At 36.8% G+C, this 12264-nt stretch overlaps 2 protein-coding genes across 20 annotated transcripts in view; one reads left to right on the forward strand and one right to left on the reverse strand.

Annotated features, from left to right (window-relative positions):
• The window catches only part of SEMA4D (semaphorin 4D), a 99565-nt gene extending 96231 nt beyond the window's left edge, over nucleotides 1-3334 (forward strand). Inside the window, exons 17-18 of one of the 2 annotated variants that reach the window (XM_037374421.1) lie at nucleotides 1-98; nucleotides 603-3334. In XM_037374421.1, coding sequence (XP_037230318.1) covers nucleotides 1-98; nucleotides 603-632 — 128 coding nt within the window. In that variant the 3' untranslated portion in view covers nucleotides 633-3334. The other variant, XM_037374420.1, reaches the window with a different exon arrangement.
• SECISBP2 (SECIS binding protein 2) overlaps nucleotides 3237-12264 on the reverse strand; it is a 27988-nt gene continuing 18960 nt past the window's right edge. For 15 of the 18 annotated variants that reach the window (XM_037374411.1, XM_037374399.1, XM_037374402.1 and 12 more), the window contains 7 exons: nucleotides 10400-10569; nucleotides 8757-8895; nucleotides 8170-8299; nucleotides 6211-6431; nucleotides 5312-5466; nucleotides 4673-4874; nucleotides 3237-3865 (listed from right to left, as the gene is read on the reverse strand). In XM_037374411.1, the coding sequence (XP_037230308.1) occupies nucleotides 3759-3865; nucleotides 4673-4874; nucleotides 5312-5466; nucleotides 6211-6431; nucleotides 8170-8299; nucleotides 8757-8895; nucleotides 10400-10569 (1124 nt within the window). In that variant the 3' untranslated portion in view covers nucleotides 3237-3758. The remainder of the gene's footprint in view (nucleotides 3866-4672; nucleotides 4875-5311; nucleotides 5467-6210; nucleotides 6432-8169; nucleotides 8300-8756; nucleotides 8896-10399; nucleotides 10570-12264) is intronic. The other 3 variants (XM_037374404.1, XM_037374403.1, XM_037374401.1) reach the window with 3 other exon arrangements.

The raw sequence follows: 12264 nt of genomic DNA on the forward strand, positions 1-12264 counted from the left end.
GTAGTGCTGGTCAGGATGGATGGACCAAAGAATTTGATACCTGGAGAAATGCCATTAATGAACATGACAAGATGATGCAAAACTGGAGGGAAACGTGGGTAAGAATTTTTGGAAAAATATTATGTCCTACAGTGTTATTCTACTGGATGTACTACAGTCCCAGTTTTACAAATAGCCTACAAGGCTTCTGCAACCAGATATATTTATATAACGAAGAGATTAGCGTTCCTGTCCCATCATCATTCTTGACCCTCTCTGCTGTAAAATCTGCTCAATCTACGACATGTATTACGGTTATGTCATCTCGCTCCTTCATCCTGCCCAACACGGTAAGTCTGTGTATACTGAATGTATATTAATTTCATCACATCCAACCGGACTGCAGAGCCTACTGTCCACCAAAGCTGGCCTTCCTTAAAAAAAAAACCAGTCCCTACTTTTAACATTTTTCTACTAAGAGTTAGAACAAAGATTACTTTGAATAAGTTTTGGATACAACACATGTTTTTTGCATATGGAACATTAGTATAGGCAACCTTTAAACTCCATTTTAATTTTTAAAGCAGTATTAACACATCATTCTGAACTGTTTTCTTCTTCAGGAGAGCTGCAACAAGATAAACGGCCTCTAACGGACAAAGGAATGAACAGGCTAGGAGAAACGTATGCAAGTTAAACTGTACCCAGTACTCTTAATATCACAGCATTCAAAGGGGTATTTGTGAGTGCTAGTGCTGGCAATAAAATCAATATTCAGGAGAATCACCTGAAGCCTGAGGTAGAAGAGGATATTCTTACTGCACCAAAGAACAACTAAGTAACATGCTACAAGAAAGGTGACCCATCCCATACTGTAAACTGTCTCTGGTTTCCTGATGCCAGTTATTTCAGCTTAATGAAAACACAAAAGCTGTCTCGATAAGACTTGTGCTGTTCAAACAATACAGTATGACGTATGGCTTCTGTTTCAAGTTCATTAAGCAAGCCAGTTAATTTTGGGCTTGAGGATCCTGACATAAGATTTAGAGATTAATAATATGTGGATCATGTTTATTTAAAGGCACTTGAACTTCTCTATTTTCTTTTAATATGTTTACCCTTACACTCTGTTCCCAGTGTTTTGAAAAGCATTCCTTTCTGGTGTCAGCAAGTTCATTTGTTCAAACACATTTCCTCTGGCGACAGAGTTTCTGTATCAAATAAAGAACTTCTGACTGATACTTGAAATATAGATTACAAAGCACCCAAGTTAAAGCAGACTCTAGTTTTTGAAAATTATTAATCTACGTTTTGAGATAACTGTGGTAGCTTTAAAAGAATTGTGTTGCATGAAGTGTAAGACTATTCCTAGCGAACTGCAGATTGAAAATGTGAGGACCTATTCAATCCACAGTAAAATTGTTTTACTGCAGTGCTGTTCAGAGTTTTGTCCTGCTGCATCTAATAAACAAAAGTCTGAGGCATAATTCAAGTTTTCTGTTTTGCCTTCTGAATGGTTTTCAACAATCGGGAAGCAAGTAAGAAGCCACCTAAGATTATACCTTGGGTCCATGGGGACAAATGAAAGCAGAAAGGTTTGTACTTATCCTAGGTTATCCCCTAACTGGTAAGATTTAAATTAATTAGTTTCCCACATTGAAGAAAGCATTCTCCTCACTCTACAACCTTCCTGAATGACTTCCCCCCCCCCCAATACCAGACCACCTTGTGGTCACACATACAGGGTGAAAATTCTTGTACACAAATAATTTTCCCCATTTTTCACATTGGCAATCATAAATTATTGCATTACGGTCAGAGTTTTAGATAAGAATAGCCTGAGTTTTGCCTTATATCTGCAGCAAAATACTCCAAGTACTAAAAAAAGACTGGCAGATTTTTGTTGAGCTCAACTTTGTGAAAGAACATCTGTGTAACAGAATTGGTGAACACATCTGTGACCCCTTATAGTAAACTTCTTTGCTACATGCTAAGAACAAGAAATAACTCCCTAAGATTCTGAACAATCTGCAATGTTTCTAAAGTAACTTTTCATGCTCTTCTACAGTAATACAAAATAGAAAATATGGTAAAAAAAAAAAAAAGCAGTTAATATGGTCTTCACTGACTGGTTGCCATTCCATGCAGTGACTAGGTTCAGAGAGTTTTGGATGTGTATCAAAGTAGTGCAGACACAAGCAATAAATCACAACTTACCTCTGGATCAAGGATTACTGGGCTATCCAAAACCATATTTCATCACTGGGATCTGTCACCCTCAATTTCCATTTAAGATTAGAAGAAACTAATACAAAAGGATCACATAACTAGTGACCAACTGTGCATTTCATCTTAAGGCTGGCTTTCCTTAGCAATGTTCTTCCTCAAAACTGACATTTCAAGTATTACTAAATGCCCACCAGAAGAGTTTACTTAAGTCACAACCGTACTTTTATAGAATCAATATATTGTTAACAGATTTTATACAATTTACATTCTACAAAATTGTTTGAAGTTTAGAATTATTTAAAGTTTTTATATCATGTCTAACTTCACAAGGCAGCTACTTTCCAAAATATTGCACTATAAACGTTCAATGTGATGAAGCACTTACAGGCACACTTCAGAGATGCTGGCAGCAGCACATGGCATCTATACCACCTTTCAGAACAGCTGACATAAGTTACACGTGCATACTCCAATGACTTTCTTTGCATTTGTCCTCTTGGGTCTGCAACTTGTAAACAATGGTATTTATATAGGACATTCCCACTAAGGTGCTCCACCACCATTATGTGCACATTTTGTTTTTAAAATTTTATTTCCTGTAAGGTAAAAATTTTCCCTACCTTAAAAACAAACTGAGATTGATCAAAACCTCTTTCATTTATATGTATGCTGACACAACCCCAAACTGAAGGAATGAAGAGCCTGTCAGCCTGGAAAAGGTACAGACAGGATAGCAGGCTGGTACATTTGCTGTCCTTCGTACCCTCTACCTTCAAAGCAGGACCTACAATAAACTAGTCTCAGTAGCAGCAGAAACATCATCCCTGTACACTTAATTAATGTTAGAAATCCCATAAACAGAGCATTTTCACTTCAGGAATTTCAGATGTTTGTAGTCCATGCTCTCTGCTTTACACCTGCTGTATGATCCCAGAAGAACAGAATACCACACAGAAGAGCTAACTGGGAACTATGTCATCATGGCCTTCCTTAATTAGTTTCAAACAAGCTGCCTGCCCAAAAGAAAGTGACATTGATGCCAGCCTGCCCATCTGAGCAGGTTTATTCAGAAGAAAAAAAAAACAAACCAAACCCACAATCAAAAACCATGTGAAGTTCTTTAAACGAGAGTTTGAAAAAAAAAAAATAACCAAGCCCCAATCTTTTGGCTCATGGTATCTTTTTGCAAATAGAACCATCTTTCTAGCAAGTTCTTTTGGTATACTGTATCACTAACAAATCAACGCTAGTCCATAAAACCACTGAAGTTTGTGGGGTTTTTTGACCACTAAACCAAGCCAGTTCAAATGGCTCAGACAATTTGTTGTTCTCATCTGCTATAGTACATCCAAATACATAGAAAGTAAAAGCATTAGCCAGTGCCTCCTGTGCTCCAGTGTGCATTTTGCTTAAAGTGATTCAGAGCAGTTTACTTGGCTGAGTTCAGATACTTCTTAAATTTAAAACCTTAAATTTACTTTACTATCCTATTCCTAAAGATCTGGAAAAAAAAAAAAAATATGAAATGCCCAATCAAATTGGATCTGGATTTACTGATGCTCTTCTGAATTCACTATCACGTCAGTAGTTGCACTCTCTTCCAGTTCCAGTGCATATGGGTTATACTCTTCTTCAAGTTTTCTCTTCCAGATTTTAACTAGGGAATATTGGAATAAAATAAAAACAAACAAACAAACAAAAAAACAAAAAATAACAAAGAGGTTACTGTATAATACTTGAGGAAAAACTTAAGTGAAAAGTCACACTGATTCTCTCCTTCCTCCTCAAAGTGCTGAGGTAAATTAGCAAATGGGCTTGTTAGCATGTATACCACACGACATCAGATGACACAAGAAAGAATACTATGGAGTGATGTAATCCATTAAGGTCCTTGCACCCAGCCCCCCTACTCAAGCCAAGAGTAACTCTGAAGGTGGATCCAAGTTTAAAAAAGGCTCGGAACTTCTCAAAACTTTCAAAGCACTTTTAAGTTGCCTAGTATCTTGATTACTGTTATTGGCTGGTAACTATATGAGCAGAGCTGGAGAAAAGTATTTTAAGAAGTGGGAGGCCTTTATAAAACATGAACACTTATGGACAGAAAGATGCATCTCCAACAGGCTTCAATACAAAACTGAAGTCCACCATAGAGTTACAGAGTATGCACTTGTAGAAAAACACTTCATAATTTTTTAACAAATATAAATAATAAGGAGCCTCTGTTAAACCTCCTCTGACAAATGAGTACTGCTTGCCATCGGTGGATTTCAGAGAAGAATTTTCTCTAAGACTTTCTCAGCAAGAGTTGACCTCAGGTTTATAAAATTTGGAGAGGGGGTACACCACAGAAAAGCAGAATTTCCCCCTCTACTAACCACGTAAGTGTCAGGTGTCATTTGTTCCACTGCAAATTGTAGAACTCAAAGAGCCCTTTGAATGAAGAAACAAGTCGGTAAATACTCACTATAATTAGGTACATCCTCATCAGAGTCCTTGAAAGATGTTTTACCCATTTCTGATAAACTGTTTTTTTCATATTCTGTGGCTGAGATGCTGGGTTGGGTTTCTTTTAGTCCTCCTTCAGCTTCTTTCTCTAAAGCTGCTATCATATCTTTGTAGGCTTTCCTGGCCTCTGTTGTCAATTGTACCATTCTATGAAAATGGTCCTATGGAAATAAACAATATTTGTAGAGCTTAAATCATATAGTAACTTCTCACATTTCTATGACAAACTGTAATGAATATTCCTTATTAGAAACATACGTTCACATATAAAAGCTAAGCAGCTAAGTACCACATAAAGACACGAAAAGCAAGCCATTTATAAGCATTTACAAAAACACCAATCCTCTAGAAAAAAAAAACAACGGACTGGAAAGAGATCTAGATGAAGAGGATGTCAGGAAGAGATGGCCAAACTACTTGTTTTGAACAGTGTTAAGTGGCTGTAGTTCCAAAACAAGAAGAATTTTTCATGTAAGCCACTGACCTGGGATAAAGACCCTAAGTGTACAAAAGCAAAACAAACAAAACCTTAGAGTATTTTTTCTCCCGTTACAGGTAAAAAATAAACAAACCCACGAACCTACACATTTCAGCTTACCTGAGCCCCATCATAGCTAAAAATCCCCACCACACTCACAGGCACTGCTTTGTTCACACAGCGGCCTAGAGCCTTGCGATTAAGGGCAAAAACAAATGGGATATTCTGTTCACAGGCACAGTCGATAATGTTGTGTAGAGTCTCATCCAACCCACCTAGAACAGACAGTAGAATTAGCAAAGAATGACACTATTCAACCTGAATATAACTACTGGACAGTACTGATAAAAGACAGCAAAAATACCCCAAGATTATGGATGCATTTTGAAATTACAAGAGCCTCTAGGAAAAAATACATGGATCTCAATAACAGCATCAGATCTCAATTTCTAAATGACAATTTGTCTTTTTTTTTTCTCAGTTCTTAATTAGCAGTATCCTTAGACTGCTACTGTTCTGCATTTTGTTGTATGTATAGTATAGTCTAATCTGGTATTAAAAAAAGACCCAGCTGCTAAGAAATTATTTGAAAGTTAATAGAAAGTAATGATAATAATTGCAACAAATGCTAACCAAACGGTCACTGACAACTTACAATCAATCGGTGGCCTAAAAGAGACTGATAGCAGGACCTCTTGGGGTGGCACAGCAGGCATCAGCAACCTCTGCCTTCTCAGCTGTGCCAGTGCAACCTGCTGTGCAGCTGCACTGCAAATCAATACCTAAACGGATCCTGGTGTCAGGTAACCTCTCCCACCCCAGATAGCTTGACTCAGCTCACCCTTCAGCTGCACAGCAGCCAACAGCCCGAAGAACACAGGCATCTTTGTATGACTGGATTTCAAAGGCTATTCAAATAAGTTCCTCCAATAATAATAACTGCTGCCAGCATACCGAGTCTGCTTTTTTGCATTTCTTTTATTTAACAAACATTATTATTTTTTTTTAAACTTATTTACCCTTTGACTGAATCTTTTCACAGTTAGGAGAGATGATGACACACTTCAGTTTTTTCAGCTTCAGATGTTTCAAAACTTCTCTAAGACCCATAACAAGCCTGCGTTTTATCTTGGCCTTTACTGGGTCTTTCTGATACAAGCGATCTTGGAAACGAACCAGTTCTTTTAAGAGATCTGTCACACAACTGTCAACTTCTTTACTAAGTACCTGGCTGCAGTAACTGGAAGAAAGAATCAATTAAATGTTAAAACCCCTAAAATTAAAACTGTAACATAAATACATAATATGTAAAATATAAATAGTTTACCTTCTATTCTATGTCCTTGTAATTTTTTCTGTTTCCATACCAAACACACTTGTTATATACTTAAAAACAAAAACTTACTTTTTTCAGTGGCTGAGAACTTACAGAAGATTTTTTTACTTGTGGTGTCTGGCTCCCCTACCAAACTTTACTAAAAATGCATACACACATGTACACTAAACCTATACCAAAAAACATACATACACATTTTTATAGTGAAGCATTTTTCTGAAAGCATTAATTCTGACCTCATTAAATCCAAGTACAGCAACCAAAGTATAACATTCTTACTTATTTCTATAAATACAAGGCTACTTATAACAAAGATGGAAACCTGGATCAAATTCCTCCTCCTCCACAGGTTCGTATTTTTTGTCTGTCATCCTATTTCACTTATCAGACTACAGCCTTATGGTGTTCATAAAGACAAACCCAGATGTACTTCACCCTTCTAGTACTCCCTGGGAAAGCTCAGGGTTCCAAATTATTTTCTTCTGCCCATCTTTTACACAAAAAATCATTCGGTAAAGATGACTCTAAAGAGAAAACTAAAGATATCTCAATTGTGCAGTCAACAGAAAGATATCATATCATATTTGCCACTTGACAAGACCTATCCTGGATCTTAAAAGATACAATTATCTCAAAATGTTAAGGTACAAGAGTTTATTTACTATTTTCATTCCATTTCACTAAGTCTCAAAAACAAGTCTACTAAAACACTGAAAATTTTTTTGTTGTGAAAACTAGAAAACTGAAAAATTTGTGTAAAGACAACATATTCTAAGCCTTGCTGAATGCTCTACACCCTGTATGTAATAGGTAGGACTGACTTTCCCTGTACAAGTTCAACCCAAACTGTGTTTTCAGTAAAACAGTGTGGCAAAGACACCAATTACTTGATTTTTAAAGCAACTAAAAGTTAAATTAGAGCTAACACACGGCATCAGGGAGATAAAGAACAGCTGTATCAATATCAGCTATTACTATAACCTGAACTGCAAAAAGGCCAGAGGTGCCTTTATGGGAGGAAAACTACAAGTTAAAACACTGCTAACCTAAAGCAACTGTTATAATCTGTCACTGGATCTCTGATCTCTTCACATATAGTAATGACTATTTCTTCTTCTACAGGGAAACATGTATACATGCTTGTTTAAAAAACCTAAAAGTATTTCTACATAGTAACCCATAAATCTTCCCTTTATTTCTTTGCTTAGCCACAACATGAAAATGTCATCTAGCTAGTCACAGTCTTTACATTTTTGCCATTTGGTCTGGCAGCAGAAAACCAAAGTACAGGCTAAAAATAAGTAAGATGGACTACTCTGGTAGTAAGCTGGCACTCCCATTTATTAAAAATAAGATACTTTAACAGCAGTTCCTTTTCCTTCCTTAGCCTCTAATGAATTTCTGATCTTTTTTTCCTTCAAGAAACATGTGTTTTGAAGTGAGAATTACAATGTATAGACTATTTCTCTGGACATAATTTCTTTGTGTGTCAGCTTCCAAAAAAACGGGGAAAAAAAGTAATTAGAACCTTCAGACAAACCTCCAAGTAGTGTTCCGCAGAATGCAACTGAAGTATCTTGTTTGAAAAATGCTGTATCAGTCACACTGTGGAAAACCAGACATCAATACAACCAATACTTACTCTCTAAAATTCCTACTATGGATTTTTGGAAGACGAGAAGTTAGCTGCTTTGAAGTCATAGAACCTTCTGTGGAATCCTTGACCCCGGTGCTCTCCAGAAGCACTTCAGCAACTTGCGTTACAGGAACTGCTATCAATGTAAATGAAGATACTTCAATGAAAAGACAGACCAAAAAGCACCATGACAAGACTAACTTGTTGAGTACCTCTTGAACAGTCATTACTTCAGTACTCTATCAGTCTGTGGTAGCAGGGGAACAGGTCATATGTTTGTTTCTCTCTTAGTTTTTATTATTATACCTCTTTTTAAACAGACTGCCAGAGAGATGCAAACACTTTCATTACAACACATAATCCAACAGGCATAGAAGTGTGGAACAGTAATCAGAATCCCAATTACTCAAGTACATTGGCTGTCAGCTTTGGCACACTTCAAACTCTACATAAGCCCAAGATGAATTCTGGCAAATTCTGAAGTTCTAGTTTTTATTTGGCAGTATTTGCTACACATTTTTGAAAGTACTAAGCATGCTTCCTCTCAAATCTCTTATCTACATATGGTATTATAGCCTTCTCCTGAAAGATACCTGCTTGACTATCCTGTAGAAGCGTTTTATCCTCAGCAACATTTTCTGCAGACTTACAAATATTATCTCCATCTTTTGGTACTGCTGTCTGTTCTAACAGGTGCTGCTGTTTTCGTTGTTCTCTTTCTTTCAGAATAATCTAAAAAAAAAAAAGAACATATAAAACTCAAATAAATTAAATGTTACCGATAACAAAGCACCTTCTCTTACCAAGTGGTTACATATAGACCATTCATAAAGAAGTTTGACACTATCATCCAAATTTTACAACATTTGAGTTTTTTTTTAATTTGCACATAAAAAGAAGGAAAGATATTCCCTAAATTTACATAGAAAAGGACTACTTCTTTGACTACCAGGGTTTCAGTGGAGAAAATAATTACTAGGGATCAACAAGTGCATAACTAAATTTAAAGTAATGAATTGATTGAATACAGAGAACTAGGTGAAAAAGTTTCCCTCTTTATCCTTCAGACTGCCAATTGGCCGGGGGCGGTGGGGGGAGCGGGGAAGTGTAGAGAGCGCACATGTGGTGCATGCACAGTTACTCTTTCCTTTTACTCCCTGGTTACAAATATTGTGTCAGTCTATCAGACTGCTGTCTCTGAATTTGTTGTTTGAAGAAAAAGGATAACTGAGCTGTATGGTAGATGGAAGGAAGGAGAGTAGGACATGTGCTGGATCCAAACATGCTACTGCAGGTAAAAGCAATCATCATTTTCCTGAAACATACTTCTTTCTCTGCTTTCATAGCTGCTAAGAAGCAGTCATTGTATATGTGACCGCTACCTCAGCTCATCTACCCCAAATTCTTAATTAATTATATCACAGAATCTAATTGCAAAAGTAAATTTCTCCATTTGCATTTGTGAAAGATGAACAAAAATAAGCTCCCTACCATACTCGGAACATAGATATTTCACAGACAAAACAATTTTCATCTTCTCAAACTTACTTTGGAAATAGATGGCATGAAGATAGTAGAGCCAGAAGACACAGTAATGAGAATCATCCCCCAGGTTTTGTTATATGTTGTTTATATTGTACAGTTCTCAAATTCAACTAAGCAGCACAGAATGACCCTAAACTACCTTCACTAGCTCCATAAGAATTGTTCCAGACCATGAAGTGGCATCTCAAAATCCTTCGTATAGAAGACATGACAGGAAGCAACATGAATGGGCAAAGAAGAAAGATACAAGAAAAACTGACAGGTGGATCTAACACTAATTGCTGCAGAATTAGCTGAAGTTCTGGTTGGAAGAGCACAGAAACATTAAATACTACTTCTGTTTGACCCATTCTCCCCAGCCCTGCAAATAAGCGTATCTTGTCCAAACCAAGTAAACTTCTTTGGATATTCCCTGTATCAATGATGCATGGACACTTTTGTAGTGGTACTTCTTCAGCTATCAAGTGATTTAACTGAGAAAATACATTCTGGGAGAAATTCTATATAATAGTAAGACTCCCCTATTCCCCTCCACCCTCCTCTCCCCTTTTCTAAACCAAGGAAAGCTACAATTCAATTTAGACAAGCGGACACTGAGATGCAGATCTCCACATCAGAAGTTTAACAGACTCAGTATAATACTGAGGTTACACTAGCCTCTATCCTACTATTTAAGGAAAAATATGAGCACCTTTTTAAGAGGTGTTGGTCTCTTTGCTTTAGGGACTTCTCTCTGTTTCCCTTTCTTTACCAATGGAGCGCTGGAATCCAAAGGGTTATGAGGCATCTTTCCCTGGTTTAAACGGTGACTTTTTGTGGCTGTAGCAGGTTCTTTAGAAAGCAATGGTATGGCACCACCAACTGAGATTAACAAAAAAAAACCAAAAAACAAAAAAAAAAAAAAAGAGAAAAAGTCTGCATCAACTATAACAAGTACCCAAACAAGAATCCAACACAAGTTTAATGACTGGATTAGGACTACTGTACACATACTAAATTTCTGTTGTGTTTCTATTAAAAATATTTATAGGCAATCCTATGTCATTAAACAATGTTTTTAAATTAAGATACTCCTCCCAAAAGACTGGTATGTCCTCTACTGTTATTATACAACTAGAATCACAAGCTCTGTCCCTGAATTCTCAAAATCAGATTTTGGCAAAACACTGCACTCCAAGCTATCTTCAACACCACCATGGCTTAGTAAACCTTCGGGAATCTCCATGTTTCATGGTAGTGGCATTTCCTCCTCCATAGATACTGTACTGCGTTAAGATAAATACTGAGTTGCAGTATTACAGATTTTAGACTTAATTGCTGTAAATAATCTGAAGCACTTACTCCTACCAATTGTTAAAGCTTAATGAAGTTGAAGTTAATTTTCAGATGGGCAATGAGTAATGCAAAGCTACAGCTAAGTCTCAGCACACTCTCAACTATCTAATTTACTTGCATTTTTCAGCGGGTTTAGAGCACAGAAGATTTAAACAACTGGCCAAGTCACTGAACCTGGACCTTCCAAGCCATGACCTCACACCCTAAAAACTACTCTCCTTTTTCAAGTTGAAATCAGTAGGAATTGCTGTATCCTGAGAGCACTTTGTCAAACTTCAGTTACCTGCAATATAAACCAGGTTACATTTGCAAGTCAATGAAGAGGATGATGCAAGTATCAGTGGAAAGAGCTTCAACCTTTGTGCAGCCCCTCCTCTCTAAAAAACACCCAAAGCTTCTGACAGCTTGTCTTAAGCCATCTTCATTTACTGTGCTGTTCCATCCATACATTATTTACAAAATGAAGCGGAATAAGGTAACTTTTGTCTGCAGCCATACTGCTTGCCCTCCTTGCTCACTCTGCTCCTCTGGTTGCAGAGGTCAGCACAATGCCACTTCACAAACTAAAGTTACATTTTGGTACACACCAATTTAATGGGTGTGTTGAATGTTAAAAAAAGCTATAAAGCTGAGTTAACATTTGCCTTTTATTTCCAGGTTACAAACATGACACATAATATTTCTTCTGCTGCAGATTCAGACACAGGCAATTTAGTATTGGAGAATAGGTTTTGTGACCCATACCTTTTGTGCTCTACCATCTACTCACCATTCCATGCACTATATAATTTTGTAGGAACAAAACTGGTTATTAGCACCTCTGCAGCACTGATTTTAACTGACTCATATGAAGAAAAGAGCTCAATTGCAGAAAAAGAATTTTAAAAAGCATCTTAAAGTTCTCTCAGTTAATGAAGGGGGGGAAAAATTCATCAACGCTCGGTATTTTGAGCTTTTTATTTAAAACTTCAGCTATCATACATTGTGAGATTAATTCTCTCACGATTACCTCTCTTTCTGAAATAATTTTTTTAAAACTTGTTACTGAAATAAGGAGAGAAATTTTATCATTACAAAATTCTAGCAAACATCATGCTTCCTTTTGCAAAATATTCTGAATATAGCCAAGGCTAAATTTTGACCTACAATGAAAAAGACACCAAGCTATTTGTTTCTGCTTCCTAGTTATGCATCCACAAGGTCTGAAAGATTCTCTCCATC

This window comes from Falco rusticolus, chromosome Z, assembly GCF_015220075.1.
Source record: "Falco rusticolus isolate bFalRus1 chromosome Z, bFalRus1.pri, whole genome shotgun sequence".
Lineage (NCBI taxonomy): Eukaryota > Metazoa > Chordata > Aves > Falconiformes > Falconidae > Falco > Falco rusticolus.